Source organism: Ictalurus furcatus, chromosome 18 (genome assembly GCF_023375685.1).
Source record: "Ictalurus furcatus strain D&B chromosome 18, Billie_1.0, whole genome shotgun sequence".
Taxonomy (NCBI): Eukaryota; Metazoa; Chordata; class Actinopteri; order Siluriformes; family Ictaluridae; genus Ictalurus; species Ictalurus furcatus.
Genome location: NC_071272.1, coordinates 2808572 through 2835943, shown reverse-complemented (window position 1 = coordinate 2835943; position 27372 = coordinate 2808572). Strand labels below are relative to the sequence as shown.

At 39.0% G+C, this 27372-nt stretch overlaps 1 protein-coding gene and 1 long non-coding RNA gene across 5 annotated transcripts in view; one reads left to right on the top strand and one right to left on the bottom strand.

The window, feature by feature from the left end:
* The window catches only part of rab27b (RAB27B, member RAS oncogene family), a 43324-nt gene extending 16079 nt beyond the window's left edge, over window positions 1-27245 (top strand). Inside the window, exons 2-7 of one of the 4 annotated variants that reach the window (XM_053648114.1) lie at window positions 6363-6421; window positions 11127-11298; window positions 17133-17218; window positions 18036-18139; window positions 18575-18698; window positions 22654-27245. In XM_053648114.1, the coding sequence (XP_053504089.1) occupies window positions 11146-11298; window positions 17133-17218; window positions 18036-18139; window positions 18575-18698; window positions 22654-22843 (657 nt within the window). In that variant the 5' untranslated portion in view covers window positions 6363-6421; window positions 11127-11145 and the 3' untranslated portion in view covers window positions 22844-27245. Of the gene's footprint in view, window positions 1-1778; window positions 1856-6362; window positions 6422-11126; window positions 11299-17132; window positions 17219-18035; window positions 18140-18574; window positions 18699-22653 lie in introns of those variants that run through there. The other 3 variants (XM_053648115.1, XM_053648116.1, XM_053648113.1) reach the window with 3 other exon arrangements.
* Window positions 1707-9209, bottom strand: LOC128622000 (uncharacterized). Its single transcript, XR_008388343.1, has 3 exons — window positions 8901-9209; window positions 8032-8086; window positions 1707-1826 (listed from the first exon to the last, which is right to left on the bottom strand). It is a non-coding gene; the product is annotated as an uncharacterized LOC128622000 (long non-coding RNA).
* Window positions 27246-27372: the final 127 nt, after the last annotated feature.

The window sequence follows — 27372 nt, the reverse complement described above, 5'->3', positions numbered from 1 at the left end:
AGGCAGGGGTATTTTATGTAACTAAAATTTGTAAAGGTCCAGCTATTTAAAATTCCTTGCTTACAAAAGTCTGAATAAGTAATTGTGATTGGTTCATGGCTACAAATGAAACATCAGTCTGGAGTGGTTTTATTTTGCACTGGCACTTTAATGTTAACCAATTTTGACCCTGTGTACTTTGAACAGATGAAACAAGTGAAAAATAAACGCATCTACTTCTCTGTCTAGTCATCTTTAAACATTCTGTTTTTGTAGTTGACTTTTATTTTTAACAAGCCGTGTTAAAACATCACAAATCTGTGAAAGTGTTCAGTATATTCATACAAATGCACGTGACTGGCCGCAACAAGCCACGACAGAGGACGTCCGCGGCCGCAATGCCGAGCGTTTATAAAACAGAACAAATTTTTCCTACACTTCAAGTGTGCTGCGATATTTTTATTTTTTTCCCCCCCGAGTGCTTGATTCAGCCCTCGGAATACGTTGCTGGTTTGGCATCCAGACTGTGTTCCGCCAGTTGACGAACCCTGATTTAAAGTACATCAAGGATATCAAGAAGTCTTTATTTTTGCAGCAGTAATTTGCTGTTAAAATGACAGCCATCCATCTATCCATCCATCCATCCATCCATCCATTTTACATACCACTTATCCGACATGGCATCACGGTGAAGCCTGGTGCCTATTCCAGTGAGCGCTGGGCACAAGGCTGGGGACAACCTGGACGGGGGTGCCAACCCATCGCACACACATTCACACACCTACTCACACACTTCGGACAATTTGGAAATGCCAGTCAGCCTACAACGCATGTTTTTGGACTGGGGGAGGAAACCGGAGCACCCAGAGGAAATGCCCAAAGCACAGGGAGGCTATGCAAACTCTGACATTTGAACTCTCACTACACACAGAACTTTTCATAATAATAAAACAAGAAACCATGATAAATTCCACCATTAGCACACCTTGGCTTATTAATGTTGAATGAATAGGTGGAGTGCCTTGAATAAGCAAAAAGCCACTTGAGGGCATGTGTTACAATGATTTGATCACAAGAAAAGATCAAGGGAGTTCTTAGGCATGACGCGACGTGGAGTGCCTAAAACGGCGTATAGTTCAAATTCATTGTTCAAGAAGCAATAAAATGTATTATGAACAATATTTGCAATAAACAGTTCTTCCAGCACACAATGTAGTGTTACGAGTAAGCTTTGTTTTGTAAGCAACACAACAGGCAAACCGTAAGCCATTCCATGGACAGAACAATGGCTGTAGTGTAATGGTTTTATTGGTTTATAACTGTGCACAGTGATACAGAATTCAGTTATAGTGATGCAGACAGGCATGTGTATGTCAAGGATTTTACAATGTCTTTGAATGCGACTTAGCCAATCAGATCACAGGACCAAAAATATCTGTTTTATAAATGGAACGTTAACATGTCATTAAATTAGTAAAATAATATATTATTGTCCATTATGAAGTGAAGAAAATAGGGCTTTTGTGTGTGTGTGTGTGTGTGTGTGTGTGTGTATGCAAATGTGCGTGTTAGTGAGTGTGTGCATGTAACGGAGTGTGAGTTTGTGTATGTGCTAAAGGGACAGTTGCCTGGGGCTTGTTTGAGTTTTTTTGGAAGATGTCAGATAGAACAAAGCTCTACTACAGAGGTTAAATAGCTGTCACTATGCTATTTGACACGCACGCACACACACACACACACAACACACACACACACACACACAGGGACCTCAGTGGGCCTGTCCTGAGCAGGGGTGTGTTCTGTTGCCTTTTAGCTGCCTCTGCACTCCTACAGCTGCTTTTCAGTCACTGACAGTCAAACAGAAGAAAAGACACAGGTAAGTTTTTGACATCCATATCTTACAGATTCAGATGGACATCACTGTGGATGTGTTGATTGTGTCTTCAGAGCTTGTGAGTTTTTTTTTATGTAGCAAGTGTGTTTCAGTAGTGAACGAGTACATGTTAATCGTTCGCGAGTAGACAGGAATGTGAGCACACCCATTTTCTACAAGTTGTTATCCGTTTGACTTTTGATAATTCCTTTCCCTCTGGGGAAAATATTCTGAACCAGAGGGCAAGCGTTTTTGCATGCATTCATGATGCGTAGTTATATCAAGTTTTAGTTTTTTGCTTTGTTTTTGTTTAGATCGATATGATTAATGATGCTATAGGAAATTTAGGTTTATTGATCCAGTAATATGCACTAATAAGGGATTTGTAGCAGTCGGAAATTCCTTGTAATCACACTGACACGGCAAAAGAGGCAAAACTGAAGAAGAGGGAACATGTTTGGGTAATATTTGGGTTTGGGGAACATGTAAAATATAGTCTAGTATACATAAAGCAGTACAGTATAAATTGTTATTGCGATCGTGACACTCTAGCTGAGAAAACAAGAACTATATTCTGTACATAAATGTGAAGCAACATGGAGGCAAAATGATTCAATATAATTGCTTTCTATCGCTCTGTTGTTGTTGTAACTTTTCCCCATTTCAGGAATAAACGGATGAAAGCATGTGACACGGCAGCAAATTGCTCATGGGTTTCCCTCCTCCTAGCCAGACAGAAAAGAGAGACTGTGTGTGTGTGTGTGTGCGCGTGTGCTTTATGATTGACCCATTTAACTGCTGCCACTTGTATCTTTTAGGCCAAATTATGTCCCAAATGAAAATGAACCAATTATTAGGCCAAATGTTGTTTTATCATGTTGTTATTTTTGCCTTACAGTAATTAGAGCATTGATGGAGTTTAATCCATTAAGTCACTTGTAAATGATATAATCTTTGATCGGAGGGGAATTGAGGCCATGTTTTCTCCTTTAACTGAAAATGGAGTCAATACTCTACGACCAAGATCAGCTGTTTCATCAGTTATCAAATACTATACAAGTCTGTCCATCATTTTTCACTTGTATACATCCAATAAAGTGATTTCTATGCAGGGCTAGAAAGTCTGGAATAGTGTAGAATTACAACGCTCATTTCCAGACTGTAAAAATATAGAAATTTAGAACATGTTTCTGAAAAATTCTGGCTATCGTGTTGTCAGAGTGCTACTGCAGTTAATCCGTTGTCTTCATACATTCCCTTATTTTCTGATTCTCTCAAGGGAAGTACCAGGACCCCGTATTGATGTAGAGCAGTATTGCTCAGAAGACTGCTATAACTGAACGTCAAATGTTAATTGTTAAAAGACAGTGATTGCAGTGTGTGTTAGGATTGTACTTGTAGTGAAATATACGGTGACGCAGCTGTGTAAAATACTGACGCTAACGGTGCATGAATGGGCTATTCAGATGAGGTCTGCTCGAACACTTAATATAGATTTGGTTTAGATCTGTCTTATCGATCGAAGCTTTGTACGCTAGGATACTCGGAGGATTTTGTTAAGATCTATGAATAGTCCAATTTAGAGCTAATTGAGATGTTTGCTCTGGACTATGTTTACAGCTTTGTCAGAGTCTAATAAGATGGTAAGTAACTTGAACCATCAACCCTCATTGTTCGCGTTTTGAGATTTACAAGATGCTTTGCACTTTTTTTTAAAGTTGCATCTACACAATTACAACGAGGGACAGGCAAATATTACGTTTTCATCTTACAGTTTTTAAAAAAAAATTTTTTACTATGAACCTTTTTACTATGGTTTATAAGATTACAAAAAGAAATAAAAATTACCGTGTATATCCGTACCTTAAAGTAAGCAAACAAGTCAGCAACTTGCATAAGCAGTTAGTCGTGGTAGGTTTTTTAAAATGTTTATTATTTCAGGTCATAGCTATGATTGTTAATCAAAGCAGTAAGGAAAGATGATCAGTTAACTTGCATTTATGAGTCGGAGCAATAGTCCTGTCCCGACTATTTCAAACACGTATAATTCATCAATTGCCACCAAAAACAGTACTGGGAATATTGAGTATTAAGATTGATCATATAACTTATCATTGGCACATAGTTAATTACAATAAGCATAAACCTGTAAAAAAGAAAAAGACACTTTAAGTTCATACATTCAGTCACGTAGTTGTTTATCAAAGACTGGTAAAGGCCATAATAGGATTGTGTTGAACAATGTGTGTGATTTGTCTAAATGTCACTCTCAAATTGCATTAAACAAATGTCAGGCCTAATGAAAATAAATAAATAAATAAATAAATAAAATAAGCCAGTTATCTGAAATGGCCTCTTCATCACCTAAATCACGCAGTTAAAAACCCTTGGTGCAATTCCATTCAAACAATTGTGTAGTCAAATCAAATAAAATTAGACCTCGCATCTTATTAATGATATGTTGAAAGACTGGATTCTTTGGCCTTCTCAGGAGCAATTCATGTCACTTCTTTTAACATTAACCATTTAATCTTTAAATGCCAAAGGATCCCTTCAGTCTGCTGTTTGCTTTTATTGAGTTACTGTTTAAGGTCAGCAGTTGTGTTATTGAACGAGTGTGTGTGTGCGGGCGTGTGTATCTGAGTGTGTATTTTGAGTGCAACGGGAAGTGATGTGTGTAACGTCAAACTGGTGGACATTTGTGATTAACGCAGACCTCCGAAGATTTTTAAAAAAAATGCTCTACATGATCTATTAATTTATGCTTTGTGCATTTGGATTGGAATCCTGTGAGACACAATAAAAAAAAGTCACAGAAGTGGGACGTTGTTACTTTTATGCAGGCCGGAGCAGCTGGTCAGATACAGTGCCCTCAACTAATATTGGCACCCTCGGTAAATATGAGCACAGGAGGTTGTGGAAAATTGTCTTTATCGTTTAACCTTTTGATCTTTTGTTTAAAAAAAAAATCACAAAAATACTCTGCTCTCATGGATATCAAACCATTGCAAACAAAACACAGGTTTATAAAATATATCTGTCTGTCTTTGTTAAATATAGGTGCGCAACAATTATTGGCACCCTTTTAGTCAATACTCTGTGCTACGTCCCTTTGCCAAAATAACAGCTCTGAGTCTTCTCCTGTAACGCCTGATGAGGTTGGAGAATACGTGGTAAGGGATCTGAGTCCGTTCCTCCATACAGAATCTCTCCAGATGCTTCAAATCCATCACGCTGGTGGACTCTACTCTTCTGTTCACCCCACAGGTTTTCTATGGGGTTCAGGTCAGGGGACTGGGATGGCCATGGCAGGACCTTGATTTTGTGGTCAGTAAACCATTTTTGTGTTGATTTTGATGTTTGTTTTGGATCGTTGCCTGCTGGAAGATCCAACCACGGCCCATTTGAAGCTTTCTGGCAGAGGCAGTCAGGTTTTCATTTAATATCTGTTGATATTTGATAGAGTCCATGATGCCATGTATCCTAACAAAATGTCCAGGTCCTCTGGCAGAAAAACAGCCCCAAAACATTAAAGATCCACCAACATATTTAACCAAAACCACCTCTGGTGTTTATTGCCAAAAAGCTCTATTTTTGTTTCATCTGACCATAGAACCCGATCCCATTTGAAGTTCCAGTAGTGTCTGGCAAACTGAAGACACTTGAGTTTGTTTTTGGATGAGAGTAGAGGCTTTTTTCTTGAAACCCTTCCAACAACTTGTGCTGATGTAGGTGACTTCAGATTGTAGTTTTGGAGACTTTCTGACCCCAAGACACAACTAACTTCTGCAGTTCTCCAGCTGTGATCCTTGGAGATTTTTTGGCCACTCGAACCGTCCTCTTCACAGTGCGTTGAGACGATACAGACACGCGTCCAATTCCAGGTTGATTCATAATATTTCCAGTTGACTGGAACTTCTTAATTATTGCCCTGATGGAGGAAATGGGCATTTTCAATGCTTGTGCTATTTTCTCATAGACACTTCCCATTTTGTGAAGCTCAACAACCTTTTGCCGCACATCACAGCTACATTCCTTGGTCTTACCCATTGTTATTAATGACAAAGGCTGCTTCCGAAATCGCATAGTATTTTTAACATTTTCTTAAACAAAAGCTCGAAAGGTTAAACAACAAAGACAATGTTTCACAGCCTTCTTTGCTCATATTTACCAAGGGTGCCAATATTAGCAGAGGACACTGTAACTAAACAATAAGCTGTGACTATAAGGGGTTTGCTTGTAGCCACTTAACATCATAATTCACATAATCTTTATAAACCTGATGCTCATGTGGACCATCTACTGGGTATTGTGTAACTCACTGGCATAACTAGTACAGATGGCAAGTAGCCATTGTTTATTTGTCTATTGTTAATCTTAGCATTAGCATTTTTGTAGTTAAATTATTCCTTTAAGCTTTTGTTTCCTTTCACTGCTTGGTTCCTGTGTAACATCGATCGCCCACAGCGTTGTTAACCTTTCTCCTCCTCCTCTGCCTTCCCCACTACAGATGTCTGCTTGGTTCCTGTAGAGACAGCCAGAGACCCAACTGTGTGTGCGTGCTTGCGAGTGAGTTTGAGAAGGAAATATGCCACAGTATTTCATAAATGGAAAGGTTATAGGGCTTGACATCTGTATTGACGTATATTGATGTGATATTTCTCAGCATCCGTAGCCTTAATTTGTAGATCAAGGACATTTTTAAAGGCTTTTAAATAGGATAAATGCATTGGGTCATTTCCATACACTTAAAAATGTTCACCCAAAAATTTAAATATATGGCAGTGCATAAAATTGGACCCGATCTGCATCCTCTCATCAGACTGATTACTACTAAGCTAGGTAATTAAGCTAGCTTAGCAAGTTAGACTTTTTGCTAGTCATGTTGTGTTACTTTAGAAAACACAGTGTAATCATGGAGTTTAGTAGTAAAGGCCGTTTTTCTGAAAGAAGAGGGTAGAAAGGGACAAGTCGTTTTTTTTTTTTTGCTCGGATAATGTGATGTTGAACGGGGTGGTTTAGTTGTAGTATTGTTGACCATGGTTAAGTCAGCTCCTCTGCTGTTGCCCTAGCAATTGGTACCAGAGAACACCTCACCTATTAGCCTGTTACTTTAAATATGTTCCATTGGTCCAAAAAATTTTGTAAAAGCCAAACATTTTGTATATTATATTTAGGTTGGGGTGGATTATGGGTAGATGGATAAAACGGCCAGTCTGCTAGCTCACACTTTATCGTATGTTCCTTTACTTTTAAATCGCTGACATAAGTATACTGTTATCCTCTATTAACCTTCCCAGTACTGGATGTAGCTTGCATATACTGTCATGATTGTACTGTCTCTGAATATGTGCAGAAGTATGTGTATATATACACATTCCTGCTTACAGAATTGTTCAGTTCGAATACAGCATTCATGAAGATCCATGAATGCCCTTATTTAAGTGATTCCCAAGAGTTTCAGTGGGATTTTCAATCCTTTCACTGATTTATGTTTAATTTAGTGGTTTACTTTGGTGGGTCATTGTCATGTTGAAAAAGGAATCATATTCCAATGTTTAACTTGGATGGATATTTTCAAGACTTTGGACTATACACTGTACCCCAGTTCTAATTGGAGAGAAAAGCTAGTTACACAAGTAATCATGGAGCCTTGATGAAAATGACTTGGATACCACCTTGTGTGTATGTGCAAGCATGCTGAGACCTTGATCGAATTCACAAAGGGACGAATGACGCAGCGTTTGCAAAAAAAAAAATACCATTGCCATACAACCAAAGTCATCAGTGCAACGTTGCATTCAGGCCAAACTTATAGCCACATCAAGAGATTGATAACAAAAAAAAAAAAAAATCAGATTTCAGAATCATGCGCTGGCTTGTAAGTGACTCCAGCACAATGGGGAGCTCCAACAGTGGGCTCAGTCCATTTGGCCATGCTGGTGTCGTGATTCTGAAATCCGCACTATCCTGTTCAAGGCCTCTTGACAGGCGCAAAGTGCAACCCTGATACATTGTATCGTCCTGAGAAGTACAGTATGTAGCCACACGCCTACTAGTCCACGGTGCAATAAAGAAGGTCACAAGAAACTTTAGTTTGTTGTATATTTTTTGACAGGAGAGACACTAAAATTGCACGTAAACTAATGTAATGCCGCAAACCAATAAAACACACTAACCGGAAATGCAGAAAGCTCTTCCCCCAACAGCTGTTCCATCCAATAACTCCTGTTTCTGAAAGGGAAATACCTTTTTAATATTTACGAGCATTTACGTGTAGGAAGAGTCCACAATAGTATATTGTTCAAAAGGTTTTTGGCTGAACCATTCCATTTTAAATCATCATTACGAGACACTGCATCATTCATCACATCATGTGACAATTTAGCTTGTAAAGCTGTAATATATTATATCTAGTTTATTCAGAAGATGATTTCAAATATACGTTTTCCATTGGAAACAGGAGTTCTCCAGCGGTTCAGAAAATCTGGACGCAATAGTGCTAGACCGACGAAACAGGAATCTTTCATGGTTTGATTATGAAACATTATATGATGTCTATTTGGTGGGAGGTCACTTTTCTAAACTGTTGTCTTTGGATGTTGTTTTCTGTGAAGATTCACGCTAACAGAAGCATGATAATTGGACCATATGAATAAGTGTAGGTCCATCATCTTGATGGAAAATGCCATACACTTTTTTTTTGATGTTATGTTGTACTATATTCTAATTAATAGTGTTTGTTTGTTTGAATAATTTTGTGGTGATTTTAGGGTTACTGTGGAAATATTGTCTTGTCTGCAGCATGAAAATGAGTTATGTGCTTACATAATCAGATGACCTTAAAATGATGCATGTCTGCTATTCCTCTATTGAACCAGTGAGTCAGCAAACTCAGCCGTTGTGTTTTTTGATTTCAGAACTGATGATAATGGTAGGCTGATGTTCCAATTGGCAAGAAAGCATTTATTTGTATTTATATGATAGATTTATTGCTGATGATGTTCATTTTAATTTGTGTTATGTTCTTAAAAATAAGAGATATTACCTGTTCCCTTAGCTCCTTAGATTTATTTAATCCGGCCAGTTTACTGTAGATGGGTTACGGCAAACGAAAACAAGGTTTTGTTCCATATTGTGTGGTGTTTCCCTTCGATCGTCTGATCACTCATGCTCCGAATCATGTGCCGTCTCCTCTAAACAACACACGTGCAGGAAACATGAAAAACTTCTTGTGAATAAACAGGGCATTCTGTGTTCATTGCTAAATATGGCCAATGAGGCACAAAAGGTCATTGATGTTAATCTCTCTCTTTCCCTCCCATGCTTTGCCTTTCTCATGAACTCTGTGCTTGCAGAGAATCAGTCTGAAGTCATAATCCATGTCCTGTGACATTTCAAGGGTCAGGATGGTTATAAGAAACCCTGAATGGTCCTGAAGGGTTTCCCATGGTGGAAAACGTAAAAGAACAGCTTTACCTTTGACTGTTACAGCGCTGACAATCTAGCCAAGCGTCGCCATGGCCATTTTTCTTTGTTAAATAACAAGACGTTTTATTAATCTGTTTATTACCAGGCTTAGGTTATGTTGAGCATCTGCCATACGAGTCTCTGTACATGAGTTGTTACGAGAATAATGATGACATATCAAAACAAGCGCATTAATATAAACCTTTGATTTGAATTGCAGCTGGAACTACTGTCAAAGATCTTCTGACCAATCAGAATCAAGGAAGTGTAGTGTAGAGTCGCAGGTCACACATGACAACACGTTCTAAAACTAAATCTTTCGGGTTAAAATCAATTATTGGAGTTGCCACTACTCTTAATTCTTTCACACAAATAGCTCATGTTAGCAAGCTGGCTAAGCATTGAGGAATACAGTGCAGTCTAGTGCTCCAAACTCCGTGGCCATTTACTCATAGAGCTTGTTTTCAGTCATTCGGAGTGAATAAAAATGATGTATGCAAGATGTTTGAGTAAATGCTGATGTCATCATTGCTGATTATTGTTTGTTGTGCGGAATATGTTTAGTAAAATATCATATGCTCAATACGCATGGCTGTCACGAATGCGGACGCAAGTGCAGATTCAAAGTTCAAACAAGACAACAGATACTAAGCATACGTGAACAAGGAAAACAAACGTAAACCGACACCTAGGAGACGAGAGAGCATAACATGACGACTTGAGACAAACAAAGCCAGACACAGAGTGCTGTACAAACCGTGACTTAAATACACACAGGTGCTCGTTAACCGGGATGAGAGTCAAGTGCGGGTGATCATGTGACCGTGATGCAGTGGCTGCTGGGAATCGAAGTCCATAGTTCCTTCCAGAGATTCATAACAATGGCCCTGATACAATCAAAAGAATTCCTCTCTCTTTCCTACACAGATCTACAGTTTTATTTCGATAGCACACAAACATCTAGCTGATGTTGTCGCAAGTTACACGTAGCTTGTTTGCTACTTGGAAAGATGTCATCTTTTCATATTGCATTTGCTTAGAGAAGTTTATCCCTTTGTCGAACTGTGTAGTCAATCACATATTAAACCATGCCTTATCCATAGAGACATGGAGATTTCTGGAACATGGAGTTAAATGTAGATGTACGGTTTCATCAAGTGTACATCAGTCATATTGAGATATACGTACCTACACCGAACACATTCATTCACGATCATACGCATTATATAACTTGCCTTAAATGTCGGTAGTGTTTTCGACACGCATACAGTTTAACGAATGACTTTATTACATACGATTAAGGTGATGGGTTGGTATGCTCAAACAGTTTCATCGCATTAATAGGTATGAATCAGAGAATGAGATTAGGGAAATAGAACTAAAAATACTGTCATGTTTGTGTATCAGGATCTGTTTCGGCATTTAAATCAGATGAGATGTCTGCTGTGCTTTTGGAGAGCTTGGCGCGGATGCCAGTTTTTACATAAGTTCAGTATTAATCACTTCGTTTCATTATGTGCAAACAGCTGTCACCCGGACTCTGCCATGCCGTGCTGTGATTTTCAGTTCCTTTGAATATTTGCACCAGTGTGTAACAGAACAGCTATAGCTGGACTTGTCTTATCAATACAAATCAGCTGATCTTCAGTAAATGTGTTAATAATATCTGTAAATACGTCATAGATAGGGATTCCCAGACAATTCATATTTGTGCAGTCATGACTTCAAATGATTAAAACACTAAGGAAGTATTGCAGTAAACTTTTTTTTTTTTTTTTGCCTGTGTGTATTGTCTTGTTGATAGGTTAAGCGCAGTCAGCACTATGACTGATGGGGACTATGATTATTTGATTAAACTCCTGGCTCTCGGTGACTCAGGAGTGGGGAAAACAACCTTCCTTTACCGCTATACAGACAACAAGTTCAACCCCAAATTCATCACTACCGTGGGCATTGACTTCAGGGAAAAGAGAGTGGTAAGCTTCTTACGTTCTTACTTATTTCCATTTTGTTTTGAATCCGATGTTGTGAAGGCATGAGGTCAAGAAGCAACTTTAGGCAAACAAAAGAGTCGATTTAATTTAATTTAATTTAAGCAAGTATTTACATTCACATTTACATCTTATTGTTGGCCACGAATTACTGAACAAGTCAGAATGTATTTCTCTTCATCAGCAATGTTTCCCCCTTGAGAAAAGTGCTGAGAACACAAATAGGATATTGGATATTAGATATTAACTACATTTTCAAGACTATAGATCATAATGCTATTTACGTAATATACAGAGAAACATAATTAACTGATTAACAAGAAACAGGCAATGATATTTATCAAGAAATGTTGCATTTCTACCATCTTCTAGCTGGAACCGTCACATGTGGCGCTTTTCCTATCAATTTCTACTCTGTAAGGACATGTGATGGTAGTCACTCTGGCCTGGTGTGGGTTCAGTCCGTTGTCAGTGCATAGATATTCTCATTTTTTTAATGATCATTTCAAAAAGGATCCATGCATCCTTCTAGCTGGAACCTGATGAGATTAATTCAGATCAGATTAATATCTAGGAGCATATCATAACTCCTTCTTCATTTACTGGATTACTTTTCTGGTTCATCATGCCTCTGTGACAGTACTGCCCCAACTCCTACTACAGAAACATCCACTTTTATAGTTACCTGTACATGACTGTATATGAGTGTCTACATGAAAGTGAAAACTGTCGACTCACATGACTTTTTATTGGCCCTGGCCCACATGACTTTCACTCTCCTCATCCATCTTCGCTCCCTACTGAGTGGTGATGTAACTCGAGAATGAGCTGTGGTTTGATTAAATGTGTTTGGATCGTGAGAGGGAGTAAATCAAAATGTGGTGTTTGATTACAATCACAAATCAAAATCCCTCTGTGCTTTCTGGACATCCCATTTCAGGTTTAGTTCCCACTTTGCTGTTAAAATAACCTCCACTCTTCTGGGAAATCTTTCCACTAGATGTTTTGAGCCTGGGCAATAGGTGTTCAGTGGGGTTGAGGTCGGGGCTCTGTGCAGGTCACTCGAGTTCTTCTACTCCAATTTTGGCAAACCATGTCTTATTGGACCTCGCTGTGCACAGGGGTATTGCCATGCTGGAACATGTCTGGGGCCCCTTAGTTCTAGTGAAGGGAAATTGCAATTGAAATTGCTACAGCATATAAAATCATCTTATACAATCGTGTGCTTCCGTCTTTGGGGCAGGACCACAAATGGGTGTGATTGTCAGGTGTCCACATACTTTTGGCCATACAGCGTAGGTTCTAAGCACTGCAGAGATCAGGTTTAGTAAAATATTTAAAATGAGGGTACGAATCAGTGGCAGATGTGGCACGTGTTTTGGGCTTGACCATATGTAATATTCACTGCCACTGAAACATGCCAGTTACTGTTTCTCAAATTCTTAATGAATGGTTTTCATAAAATATTAGCCTTGAAGCCTGTGTGTAGTGTGTTTCGGCGGCATAGCTCATAATTGTTGGTGCTATTTTGCACAGAACAGTGCAAAAAAATTCTTTTTTTTTTTTTAGAAATCCGTCTTTAGGTTCAGTCATCTGGGAGGCCTTTATGGTTGAGTGCACTATTATTTTTTCTTAGGCTCCGTAATAAAATATTTACAGATCTCCTTTTACATGTTCAAACGTTGGCATTTAGACAGATCACATTATTGGATCATGAATTTGTTTATTTAACAATATTGTCATAGTTGTCTTTAGGTTGTGATAGCCAGTTTAATCAGCCGCTCTAACATGTTCTAACAAGTGATGCAATCCATAAGATTGAAAATTTTGAGAGATTGAAAGTGCTCATTTCATACCAGAAGGATTCTATTTAAACATTATCTGGATAAGTGTGCAACGCTGACTTAATACAGTGTGACCCTTTTCGGGCGCCAGTGCTTTAATGCCATTTGGTATTATGCAACGCTGTAGAGACCTCGATAGTCAAGACAGGGGAACAAGCTCCAGCTTTTTCCAAAAGAATAAAGAGCAAGCAGGGGAATTCGATAAGGCCTTAAAACCTTGTCATAGAGCTTTAGTGAATAGCTATTCTTCCATAGCATAAAGAGCCACTTGAACCAGAATTTGAACTTGAATGAAAGTTAAGACTTTCTTGTGCAAATGTTCAAAGTCGAAGGTGTATATGTGTGAGTTTGGTTTTGCTAATCATCGTGATGATGATGACAGACTGGGATTTTGGTTTGGTTTGGTTTGGCTATTTGGGACTTATTACATATTTTGCTGTCGAGCAACTTTGAAGTCCATTTAATAAGCGAACTGTAGCTGTGAAGCCAGGTCCGGCCTGAGATAATAGGATGGTAAGATAAGATGACACAAATGACAGTTACAAACCCATACCGAGAGCTCAACAGGAGGAGCGAGGTGTGTGACCTTTTTAGTGCCCCATAAGTTAGTTTTCACAGCATGCACCTGGAAAGGTAAGTGGGACTCTTGGAAGGGCAAGTCGAGCTGGTAGGTATTCGAGTGATTTAAGAGGTTTCACAATGCACCAGAGGAGGGATGGAGGAAATATAGCCTTGTATTGAGAAGCATTTGACTGCAAGTCATCATTACTCACCTTGCCAACATGGCAGTCGACTAAGGAGGTGAAGAGTATCAGTGGGTGCTTCAGGCTCATTTGTCAATCAGTCTCCTACATTCTCTGGCAGTGTAGTCAGGTGAATGACACTTACTCACTGACTCACTCACTTTCAGTAACCGCTTCATCCTGCTCAGGCATACCGTGGATTCAAAGCCTATCCTGGGAACACTGTATGTGAGACTGGAATACACACTGAATGGGATGCTAGTTCATTGTAGGGCACCATACACACACATATTCCCACCTAGGGCAGTTTATCAGTTTACCCACATGGACAAGGGGAGAACATTCACATAAACCTGACACAGACAGTAACCCGAGCTCAGGATTGAACCAGGAAGCCTGGAGCTGTGAGGCAGCGATTTTATCCACTGTGCCAACATGCCACCCCATATCCACCCAAGTTTCCTGAATAGCAGAGGCACCGCCCCATTTCAGGAGATTGCATAGTTAGATGGCCCTGCAGACTAATGCATTAAAAATGACTCCTCTCAGCAAGCCAGCTGTCGGACCTCTTCGAAACGCAGCAATCAGAGCAACTTAATTCCTTTTCTACCCTGGGATTTTTGTGCCCTGAGAGCAGCAGAGCAATTCTTTAGCTTCTTCTTGCATGTTCTGTGTTGAGAGTAACAGTTGCCCAGTGAGCAGAGAGAGTATACCTTAAATTGTCCACTGACATAATCCCTGATAATTGTGTAAAATGAAAGGAGGAAAAAATTCAGAAACAAACACTGGTGCTCGTTTGTCTCTCCAACGTATTTTTTAAAAATAGAAATGCGTTCTAAAAAGCATTTGTAAGTTGAGCTGTGAAACCAGGCCTTGTGTTGCTGCAGCTCCAGCATCTGTTCTGTGACTTCTGTTACATTCATCTTATCAGCAAGGTCTTTTCCAGCAAAGCGACTCACAACTGTAGCATTAGGTGTGAGCAAAAAAAGCTAGTGCATGCATGAAACGTGATTTAACGAGAGGCAGGAAGTCAGAAGATTCATTGCGCATTCCTGTATTAATAACGGTACGGAATGTAAACGCTGTATAGCAGGACTGGAGCATTGGAGAACGTGACAGCAGAGAGGGATGTAATAGTAGACATTTTATTCAAATGTTGTAGCAATAATACTTTATAACAGTAATAACGAACACAGCGTGCTGGCATTTTTTTTGCCGTGCCGTTGCTGTTCTCATGAACGTCGTCACTGTCAGACATAAAACATATGATTACAGTCTGTTAGGTCTTTTCAGCCATTCTTCGCCCTCCCTTCTTTTGAGCTGTCTATCTTTTGTCGTTTCTTCTTTTCCCCCCAGGCAATGATGAATAAATTAATGAACCTGAGATTTTGGGTCAGATTGATCGGATTGGGTCAGATTGGAACTGGAAGTAAAAATGTAATTGAAGTAAATGTGGAGCAGTCTGGGCTAGCTATTCATATGGTAACATCTGAAAACTGTATGGTTTCCTTGACCGAAATATTTTTCTCTTTTGTACACTATATGGCCAAACGTATATGGATACCTGACCATTATATCCATTATACACACAATTGTATAGAATGTCTTTGTATGCTGTAACATTACAACTTAATCTTTACTGGGATTAAGAGGTTCAAACCTGTTCCAGCATGCCAGTGCCGTGGAGTGGAAGATCTCAAGTGTCCTGCACAGAACCCAGACCTCAACCCCACTGAACACCTTTGGTATGATGTGGAACACGAACTGCATCCCAGGCCTCCTCACCTGACATCACTAATGTTGTTGTGGCTGAACGATCACGAATCCTCACAGCTACGTTCCAAAATATAACGTAAAGCCTTGCCAGGAGAGCGGAGGTTATTATAGCAGCAGAAGGGGACCGAATCTGGAATGGAACGTTCAACATACACATATTATAGTGATGGGCAGGTCACACAATCACACTAGCGACTGTTTTACAACCGTCTTTGTTAAACTAGCATCTTACCCAGAGGGAGAAGAAACCGTAGGCTAGATTAAAAAAGTAAATAAAACAGTTCCACTATGTTTTGGTGAAATATATGTATGGTTGAGAGAACACATTCACCCAAATATGGTCCTAGTATGGTTGATCAAGTGAGTGTTCAGTGTGTATTTGGAAAAGCTCCTGTTCATTGTAGTTTAGGGTGGTGGTGTTTTTTTTTTTTTTCTGGACTTGAGATAGGTTTATAAGGTACCACAATAAGTGGGCTGTATTGCTCTGTATTACTAACACATTCATATGGATTATAGGAGTAGGATCATAAAACTGTGCAAATCCAGTTATAAGTATTAAAATGAATGAATTAATTAACCACACACACACACACACACGCTATTTTTCTGCTGTCCCCGAAATTGATCTGTAACTGTAGTAAAACATTTCTCTCAGACAGAAACTCAAAGGTAGAAAGAGAGAGAGAGAGAGAGAGAGAGAGAGAGAGAGAGAGAAAAGAACATAAACGGAGAGAGACATACAGAGAGGCATGTGGAAGGCCAGAAAGAGAGTGATTAAATGAGTCATGTACAGGATGTAGGGTGTGTTTTGGACACTTGATGTGTAAATAATGATTAATTTTGTGTAATATAGTGTGTGTATTGTGAACAGAGTTTATGTACATTACTATCTATATCGCTATTATCTACTCCTGGGGTGTGTGTGTGTGTGTGTGTGTGTGTGTGTGTAAGACAGAGAGTGTGAAAACAAAGAGTATGTATATTCTTTCACTAATCATCGGATTTTCCTGTTATGTGGTGTGTGTGCATGTGTTATGTTCGTTATGTTCACATAAAGCCAGGAGCCCATGCTCAGCTGGAGATGTAAAAGTCAACGAAGAGAGCAAATGCATCACTACACACACACACACACACACACACACACACGGCAGACAACAAGAATAAAGTGTAGATGATAATAAGTCAGATTCAAACACACTCTCTGTCACCAACCCATACTATTAAACACATGACTCATGAACACACACACACACACACACACACACACACCTGCTCTTATACAGTGTAACACTATGTAAATAGTGACTAAATAGCATACAGAGAGATGTTACTTAAGGCGGTCTGTAGCTAATGATACTGTTTTTGTTGTTTCACAGCTATTAATATCTTACTGTATTCTGTATTTCACTCACGCTAACTCAGCTTAAACACTTGTGTGTGTGTGTGTGCGATATAGGTGTACAGCGCTAACAGCCCTAATGGGACTACAGGGAAGACGTTTAAAGTTCATCTGCAGCTCTGGGACACAGCAGGACAGGAGAGGTTCGACTTTATAATAATAAACTATTTCACTGGTTGTATACAAAGATTTGAAACAGATTTGAAAGATTTGAAAGGTCCTGGATGTATTTTATTCCAATGTATACAACGACAGTAAAAACCCACTTGAATTGACTTAACTCGAGATGACACTAAATGCCCTATTGCAAGGATTCGACTATTCCGTTATGTAATATAGAATATTTTTTAAACATTAAGGATCACATCTAAAAAAAAAAAAATGAATGAATTAATGCAATGTTTCCTTTAATCTGCTCTGGGGGGGGGGGGGGGGGGAAATCAGCATTTGCATGTTGTTAAGGAAATCTTGTTGGATATTTTGTAGTCCGGTATTAAAAACCGTCTTGGATTTGATCTGAAGATTTTCTGACAGCACGAGTCATAAGAGTTTTTGTACACTTAGGATATTTTCAGAGGTTTGAGAAAGCATTTTTAAGGATTTGAGTTGATATTCTCCTGCATCTTCTAGATGATTAAAAAACAGATTGCCTGAAAGCAATAGAGACAATTACTAATAAAGGACTGTAGTCACTGAGTAAGACACGATTTTTTAAAATTTATTTTATTTAATAAAAGTAAATGGAATTGCTGGCAAATTCATGTGGTTAAAAACAAAACAAAACATGATCTTATAGGATTTAAGCATGACTTCATAGTTAATATGCAGTAATTTAGTGCTGAGGACTGAAAAAGAATTTTTGAGCTTTACTAATGTTCATATTCGCTAGTTTAATAAATGTAATGAATATTATTATTATTATTATTATTATTATTATTATTATTATTATCAACATTACAGGTTCAGAAGCTTGACGACGGCCTTCTTCAGAGACGCGATGGGATTCCTGCTCATGTTCGACCTGACGAGCCAGCAAAGCTTTCTGAACGTCCGCAACTGGATGAGTGAGTAACAATCCTGATAAATAGTTATAGTAAACGTATTCTAAAAATATATCCCAGTTAGCAGGAGAAACGTTATCGCAGTGTTAAAGCTGCATTTAAAACTGTGATTTCAAAAATGTGTTTGGCATTTATTATATGTAGGATTATGAAGGGATTCATTTTATTTCATTACAATATTGTGTATTTCAGCCCTCAGTTCGTGAGTAAAATTTCAGATATATATGAATAATACTGAAGAAAACTTGAGTGCCAGGAGATTTAGACTTTCACCAGTCTTTTCCATCAAAATGACTAAAACCTAATCTCTATAACGCAAGTGTTGTTTTTAAAACGTTGGTCCACGTTCATTAGAGAAACTGTGGTAAGCACCCAATGTGACGATGGAGAAATCTTTAGTTCTTCCACCGCTGAACTGTAAATTGTTTGAATGTGAAGGTCAGCTACAGGCGAATGCCTACTGCGAAAATCCAGACATCGTCCTCATCGGAAACAAAGCCGACCTGGCGGATCAGAGAGAAGTTCAGGAGAAGCAAGCGAAAGAACTGGCAGATAAATACGGGTGAGTGTAAGAAGTACAGTCGAGTGTAAACAATCCGAGTTCGTCAACCCTCACCTCATCATTTTCAAAAACGTATACGCTTTGTAAGAAAGGTGAGTAAATATAGACTACAACGCTATTAATTAAGTCTGTATTAGGTGTTAGTTGCTAAAAGATTACTGTGGGTAAGCAAGAGATTACTGTGGGATTGATGGACATACACCCCATATAAGGTAAAAGGGTACACTTCATTTTAGGTGTATAAAAACAAGTGGCTGCTTCAGCACATCTTTCCTTGCTGGAGGATTGAGCAAGCTTGCAGTACTACTGGGAATTGGGAACATATCCATAACGTATGATGGTGCTAATCCATTCAGCGTAATATAGGGTGGCCATACGTCCTCTTTTTCCCGGACATGTCGTCTTTTTCGGACCTTAAAAAAGCGTCCGGCCGGGATTTCCCTAAACATGAGAAAACGTCCGGGATTCGGATTTAGTTTCATTATGATGTGCTTATGGTCTAATACTGTATCACGTGTGCGCATATTTGCTTTGCTTTAACCCCTCTCTGTAAATTTCCGCCTTCTCGCATACCAATTGGTCGATTATAAAAGGCTTGCAGCAACTATTGGCCAAATTCGTGCCTCTCAACCATGAACCTACTCTCAGCGAACGCGTGAACGTGAAGCGCTGTTGTGTACGCCATCAAAGAGTTGCTTGACAATAACAGCAAATGACCTCTGTCCTGAGTCGAAATAATGCCCATGGCCATATAAGGTCATTTTTAATTTCATGTTATCGCATGGCTTCGTATTACACGGCCATTCAAATGTGTAAACGATGGTAGAAGGTACGCTCGTGGCATCTAATATTTAATTTTATTCCATGGACATTCAAAAGAAAGTAGGAAAAAATATCAAACGTGGGCAGAGTGAAACCAGTGTTATTTATATATATATATATATATATATATATATATATATATATATATATATATATATATATATATATGTGATGCTAATGTGTCTTTTCCAGTGTATTAAAGTTTGCATTCATAGTAACGCTGTTTTGAACGCGATTACCACACCCCCCTGTTGGCCTTGATACCCGCATGACGAATTTCTGTTTTATCCTCATGAAGTTTTTTTGTACATCCGGGTAATACTGGAAAGAGTTCTTTCGTGATTGTTCCAGGCCAAAAATGCTCGATTTTGCTGTGGCTCTTTTTTTTATTTCCAAAAATTTGCGATGCAACTGTTTCTACAGAACGTGCTCAGAGTATCAAAGAGAGATTTAAAAAGGAACATTTTAGCAGCGATATCCTTCGGCGTAGCCGAGCACAGTTTGATTAAAAACTGTAAAAGTAATCCGTGCGTGGCAGATCATCAAATCAAGATAGAGCACCAGTCGGAGGCTGGATACATGATCTAACGCTAATTGTTGTTTTCGGAAATCTCACACAATTTGAGACCGATCCCTCGGGAAAGGGGTCTACCAATCTGCAGTTGCAGAAATTGCTCCTTTTTATTATCGCTAGACTGCAATTTTAAATGATATGGCAAGTGCCGTGTAATTAACCCGTGATGGACTCCTCGGCTGTAATCGTCTGTAATTAATCGTTTAACAGTCTTTCATTTGTTACTATTTTACCTTTAGTGTTGCGCGCTACAGTCCAGCGCCGTTCTATTGTAATCTGACACGTAATATATCTCCACTGTAATTATGCAGCAAGCCTTCACAGCTTGCTCTGTGTAATGACTATAATGATTGAAGTACTGCGTAATTTTGTTCAGTTAAAGAAAGAGACATAAAGGTGTCTGTGACAATGGACGGGTCAGTTTCTTTGTGTGTGGGTTTAAAATATATATATATATAATATATATATATAATCACTTTAGGCAGAATTTCATTCATTCATTTACTTTCAGCAACTGTTTTATCCTGATCAGAGTCACCATGAATCCGCAGTCTATGCCAGGAATATTGGGCACAAGGCAGGAATACACCACTCCAGTCCATTTGGGCGTTTTGTTGCCAACCCATATACTGCAGTGTTGTTGGGAGGTGGAGAAATAGATGGAGGGAACATGTGAAACTGCTGACTCTGGAGCAGTATAAGGCAGCATCACTGTGTCTCCAGTATTTAGATGCATATTTTTTAATTTTATTTTAAAGCTGCAGAACACCACACTGACCTGATTCATAATTAAGATGACCGAATAACCTAAGGAGCTAACCGTAATCACATTTAGCAGAAAATAGGACTCTTACTCAAGTAGATTTCTGTGTGCATCATTGTTAGGGAGGACGAACCTACACCACTAGGATCTGCATGTAGAATGTCAGACCTAAACAGGCCAATGCTGACCCTTACAGGGACAGGTGCTTAACGCTCAAAAGCGACAAATGATTTAAAAAAAATAAATAATTAAAACCCAAATGCAATATAACCTGCTGAACTAGAGCAGAACATAACAAACCCCACTATATTATTTCTCAGATTAGAATTATTTCAAGGTCTCTTTGGCAGACTTGTCTCTTTCTGTTAGGGCAATGTTTCTTTGAAGATTTTTATTTTTATTTTGTTACAGTGGTGGAAATCACACTATTATCAAAGATATATCATCGAGTTCATAGTTATCAGATTATTTGACTGGCCAGTTGAATTGAAGCGGTTTATTCCAAACCTACAAGTAGGAGTATAAATGATGTCACTGTGGATCTGTTGTGTCTTTGGAAAGTTCAGGAATAAAAAGCTCCTGAATATTGTTGGATACGTTTAAGTGACGTTCATCCGAATAGTTTGTTCCCGAGTGGTGCAACAGAACAGCGTTCACTCTGTCGTCGAGAACGTCCGAGTTCAAATCCCAATTATTCGGCTCCATAGCCATCCATGACCGGGAGCCAAAGGGCACAAAGCTGTGAATTGACCGGACCAAATAGGAAAATTAAAAAAATAATAATAGTTCACAGAATAAATCTGGACTAAGGAATCTGTGATTTTTTTTTTTTTTCAGGGACCCGTTTGCAAAAAGTTTGACAACCCCTGCGTCAGAGAGGACAAGATGAACAGTTCATTTTGTTTTTCTTCTTGCCTTCTCTCTTTTTTTGAAGGTAGATTTATACTAACTACAGAAGGAATAAACAATGAAAGACTTAAGTATCATGCACATCATTAAAATGCATACACAACTTTAAGTTGAAAAAAATTAACGAAAACTAAACACAGCCTAGGTACACAGCCAAGTTAGAACTTGCATGGTACACGTTTTATTTCTAATCACATACGCAGTACACGTCCAAACTACAAGCACTCCGATATGGCTGTGTTTAGAGAGCTCTGACTGCTCTGACTCCTCTGCTGCATGATTTCCCCAGTGAAGTGTAACTATACAAATGAGCAGGACAGTCGAGAGTCAGCTGGAGTGATCTGAAACCGTGTAAACGCAGAAGCTGTAAACTGTTCATCAGAGCTCAGGGTTAGTGTCTGCAGCAGCACAGCAGGTTATGTGATGTAAACTGCAGAGAGATGGCAGCCAGGGCCTTTTCTTTATAGTTTAATTATTATTAAAAAGGCCACTGTGGACATCAAGGGGTAAGGAGCAGGTGTGTGTTTTAATCTTTAGTGGCTATGTGGACATTAGTTTGTACCTCAGAAGCTTCCTTCGTATGGACCTTAACGTTTCAAAAGTTCCAGGATTAAAACAAGGACACTACGTAAATGTTTCTCTAAATCTGGGATTCATTGCTGTATTTTGTTCTGTAGATCTTTTGTCGCCTTTAATTTTGATCTGTATTCGAGTTGTTGTTTTTTTGTAGATCATTTTCCAATTCGATTTTATTTGTATAGCGCTTTTAATAATGGACATTGTCTCAAAGCAGCTTTACAGAAATATATAAACACTGGATACAGGATTTTTATCTGTAGAGTTTTATCCCATTCTACATCATTTATTGTTCCTTTTCTGACCTCCAGCATCCCGTACTTTGAGACGAGCGCAGCGACGGGCGCAGCAGTAGATAAAGCCGTGGTCACTCTGCTCGACCTGGTGATGAAGAGGATGGAGCAGTGTGTCGAAAAACCAGAGAAAGTCGACGCACATCATACAGACAGCACCAGCAAGCTGAGCGGCGCGCCAACAGCGGAGAAAAAGTGCGCCTGTTAGAAATTGCCTTATTACGCCCTCATGTGGACGGATGTGGAGTTACAGCTCAGTCCTGTACGTACATCGTGTGGTTATGAAAGCAGGGCGCTGGATCTGTATGTAAATGCGTTTAAAACATCTGAACAGTTCTTTCTTGTTTGTAGTACATCTAGTGCATTTTGAAGCGGAAGAAGAAGAAAAAAAATAATCTGGTTAATAAGCTTTTGGTCTTTTTCCACCTCGTAATTGGTCATTTAAACACCCATTTAAACACTGATTCTTTCTAACAATATTTATTTCTTTATAAATTCTTTCTGACAGGTTGAGTTTTTTAATACTCAGTTTTTAAATACTCGCATTAAAGCATGAACGTGCTTAATGCATGACAGAATGTATAGATTTAGTTCTCCAGTCCACTTTTATGAAATGAATGCGTTCTGCCCTTTAATTACTCATGACTAGAGTTATCATAACTATATATATTGTGTGTGTGTGTGCGCGCGTGCACATCTCCAATGCACTTTGGGGGTGATTCTGAAATTGTTCTAGTCAACAAGGTATTCATTCTTTAGAGTCTCTGTTAAATAGATCCGTTAACTACGACAAAGCTATTCTAGATACGTTACATTAATTAATATAAGAATTATTTAAACACCAATATTTAAGACAGAATATCTATGAAGATTTTAAAACATATCGTTTAGATTCTACACTTACTGCACTGTTCATTTTACCAAATGTATGTTTTCGTTTCCACATGCCTAGATTTAGAATTATTTACATTATATTTAGCTGTTTTTCTACCCGAGCTGCACCCTAAAACACAAGTTAACTCCATTTACTTTATATGTCCAATTTCATCTTAGGTTTTAGGTTTAAAAGGTTCACAACGGATGCTGGGTTTTGGTCTGCCGTACTGATGTAGCGTTGTCATGGAAATTCTTATTTTTAGTTTTTGTCTCAATATGTTGAGTAAAAGGAACAGATCAGGCTCGGTACTAAAATACTGCATGACTTTCTGTGGCTGTTAAAAGAAATATTAAAGGCATATTTTTGCTCAGAATTGCTAATTTAGCTACAGTGGTTGCAACATATGGATAAGAACGGCATACTTGCAGCTTTAAGACATAGCAGATAAAGTAATAATAGGGTTGGTGATTTGGGGTAAAAGATTCCTTCTCTTTTTAATAGTAAAGTGTAATGCTAAATTATCTGCATCCACTCACTGAAAGGTCTGTTTTTTTTTTCAAGTGACAAATATTTTAGACACTTAGAAATGGATTGTTGTAGATTTACACCCATCAGCAATAACATTAAAAGCACCGACAGGGGAAGTGAATAACACGGACTATCTTGTTACTGTACAGTGGCCCCTCTGAAGGGGTGGGGTATATTTATTAGGCAGCAAGTGAACAGTCAGTTCTCGGAGTTGATGTGTTGGAAGCATACGGATCTGAGCAACTTTGACAAGGGACACATCGTGATGGTTGGATGACTGGGTCAGAGCGTCTCCAAAACGGCAAGTCTTGTGTGGTGTTCCTGGTATACAAGTGGTTAGTACCTAAAAAAAACAAAAGTGGTCCAAGGAAGGACAACCGGTGAACCGGCGACAGGGTCATGGGCGCCCAAGGTGTGTTGACGTGTGTGAGGAGCGAAGGCTAAACTGACAGGTCTGATCCCACAGAAGAGCTACTGTATCTGTATCACAGGACGCACTACGGGAAGAAGGAAAGCCGGCAGAGGCAGTGTGATGCTCTGGGCACGGTCCTGCTTGGAGACCTTGGGATTGTGGATGTTAGTTTGACTTTTATGTACCATCTACCGAAGCGTCGTTGCAGACCAAGTACACCCCTTCATGGCAACAGTGTTCCTTAACGGCAGTGGTCTCTTTCAGAAGGATAATGCGCCATGCCACACTGCAAAAAAATAGTCCCGGAACGGTTTGAGGAACATGACAAAGAGTTCAAGGTGTTGACTCGGCCTACAAATTCCCCAGTCTGATCGAGCGTCTGTCGGATGCGCTGGACAAACAAGTCCGATCCACGGAAGCCGCACCTCGCAACTTAACTTACAGGACGTAAAGGATCTGCTGCAAATGTCTTGGTGCCAGATACCACGGCACACCTTCAGAGCTCTCGTGGAGTCCATCAAATGCCTCGACGGGTCAGAGCCGTCTCGATGGCACGAGGGAGACGTACACAATATTAGGCAGGTGGTTTTAATGTTATGGCTGATCGGTGTATATAAAATGTTTATAAAGCAGGCTTACAAATACAACTAAAAGCCAGTGAATGTGAAGCTGTAATGATCGGGGTGAAAACATGGGCTGAGAACTGCGTGTCTGGGGTAGGAGCTGAAGCTCCATGTAGTCTTTCTCCCAAACTTCAGTTATTTCATAACATCCTTTTTTCTAAAATGATCCACAAGTGTTTTGGACAGTGTGTGTAGGTTTGATGGTGCAATTGATCATTTTAACCACTTTGTGTATTATATGTAGCTCCAAAAAAAAAAAAAAAAAAAAAAAAAAAAAAGTCAGACCGCCTACACGATTAACTTCTCGCATGCGGTTTGTGTGCCAAAAACACTTTTTGTATTGTATTAATTAGTTTAATACAGCTTGCCTTTGACGAGCATTAAGTGCAGATTCATTATCATGTGTACCAAGTTTATAAATAAATGAATCTGGTACACATGAGAATGAATTTTTTTTTCTACACATGGTATGTAGGTGTTTTTAAATTTGGTGCGTCTACATGAGTTCACGTTATAATTCTAGAAAACATCATCAAGAAAGAGTCATCGAGAAAAATTTTAATCGCATGTTATTTGCTTCATAACTTGATGCTGTTTTAGTGTATTTAGTAATTAGCTAATAGCCTGCTAGTTAATCGCTAGCACACCGAGCTAAAGCTAAAGCCTGTCTGAGGGCACAGGGAAGTACACAAGTGTAACTACTACCTACATGTCACACATTACATAGCGAACCGACCATTTATTACATTACACAATTACTTGAAAGTCAAATTAATAAAAGGGCATCACCGATCACAGTTGATTCGAAACGTTACCCGGTGCTCACTGTGCATTATGGGTAACGCTCACATTCCATTAGGCGCCGAGAACTACATACACCATACAAATGGCGATGAAAAAGTCTTGTTCAAATGGAGTCTATGCATTATTTGTGTTTGGGACATTTCCACAAGCGGCTGTGCTCTAGTAAGTACACGTAGTAAAACTTACACTTCACGCATTCATTTTTCCTGAACTAAATTGAGTATTTTCAAAAGCAAGACATTTTTGAACCTTTATAAGACAGACGTGATCGCTGTAATGAAAAGTCGAGTACTCCATCTTTGAACGGCTGGAACTTATTAACTGGCATCTCGGGTTACAAGTAGAATTGCTGCAGAACACATAAAAAGGAAAAATCTGCTTTATGTGTAGAGTATCTCAGTAGAACTCTTAGGAAATGTTCTCATTCTAGTCTACAATGTGTAGCATTTTTATTTGACCCTTTTGGATTTTATTTTTCATCTTTAATTATTGCTCCAACACATGATTCCACATACTGACGCCACCCCCATCCCCCTCCCCCCATAAATAAATAAATAAATAAATAAATAAATAAATAAATCACTTATAGAAGTTAGCGGAATTGCCCAAACTTACAACTTCAACAAAACTTGCAAGTTTTTGTGCTCACTCGGTCACACAATCTTAAAGTGCGATCTACTAAAACACACTAGCAACACATTCGCCTAAACACCGCTTTAAATATGTATATGATTTTAAGGTAAGTGTTATCTTTTTCAGTGCCAAAACACACAAATGTTTCGATTTTCCCCTACCAATTTATGAAACCATGGGGGCTTTGCCGTCCAATGCCAATTTTCGGAGCAAAGGATCCTCTTGGAATCTCGTCAGCCTTTGACCAGTACACGATTACAAACAGCTACCTAATACTAAATTTGAGAAAATCTCGAAAAAGTTTACATTAGTTTTCTCTCATTGTGCCTGTTCTAGCTCTAGTGACCAATGACGTGCTGTGCAATCCTGCAGACCTTTATTACAGTATGTACACAGCTCTTATATAAATGAATGCATATAAAGTAGGTATGGAGTGTAACAGGAAACCAGGTCTGTTTACTGGGAGAACATTAAATGACGAGTGTTCTGTATGTTCCTTATGAATAAAGAAAAATGCCTACACCTCCTTGTGTTCAACCGTGTGCGTGTGTGTGTGCGCGTGTGCGTGTGTGTGTGTATTTAAAACATGTATCGTCGTATAATAAGAATCTGTTACAGCGGTGTAATAGTTCAATGTTTTTGGAAGTATACTTCATTTGAATTGGACAGCAGTGTGTATATACAGTGTATAGTATTCAGCACGTGAACTGAACGGGGTCAGCGTTTGCTGTTTGTCAGGAGCCACTTAGCTCACTTGTTCTAGAGATTAGAGCACAGCCTTAGCGCATTCGGTCGCACAGTACCAATCCTCACGGTTTTATTTGAATAGATTTGAAATCTCCTCATCTCCTAGGAGACAT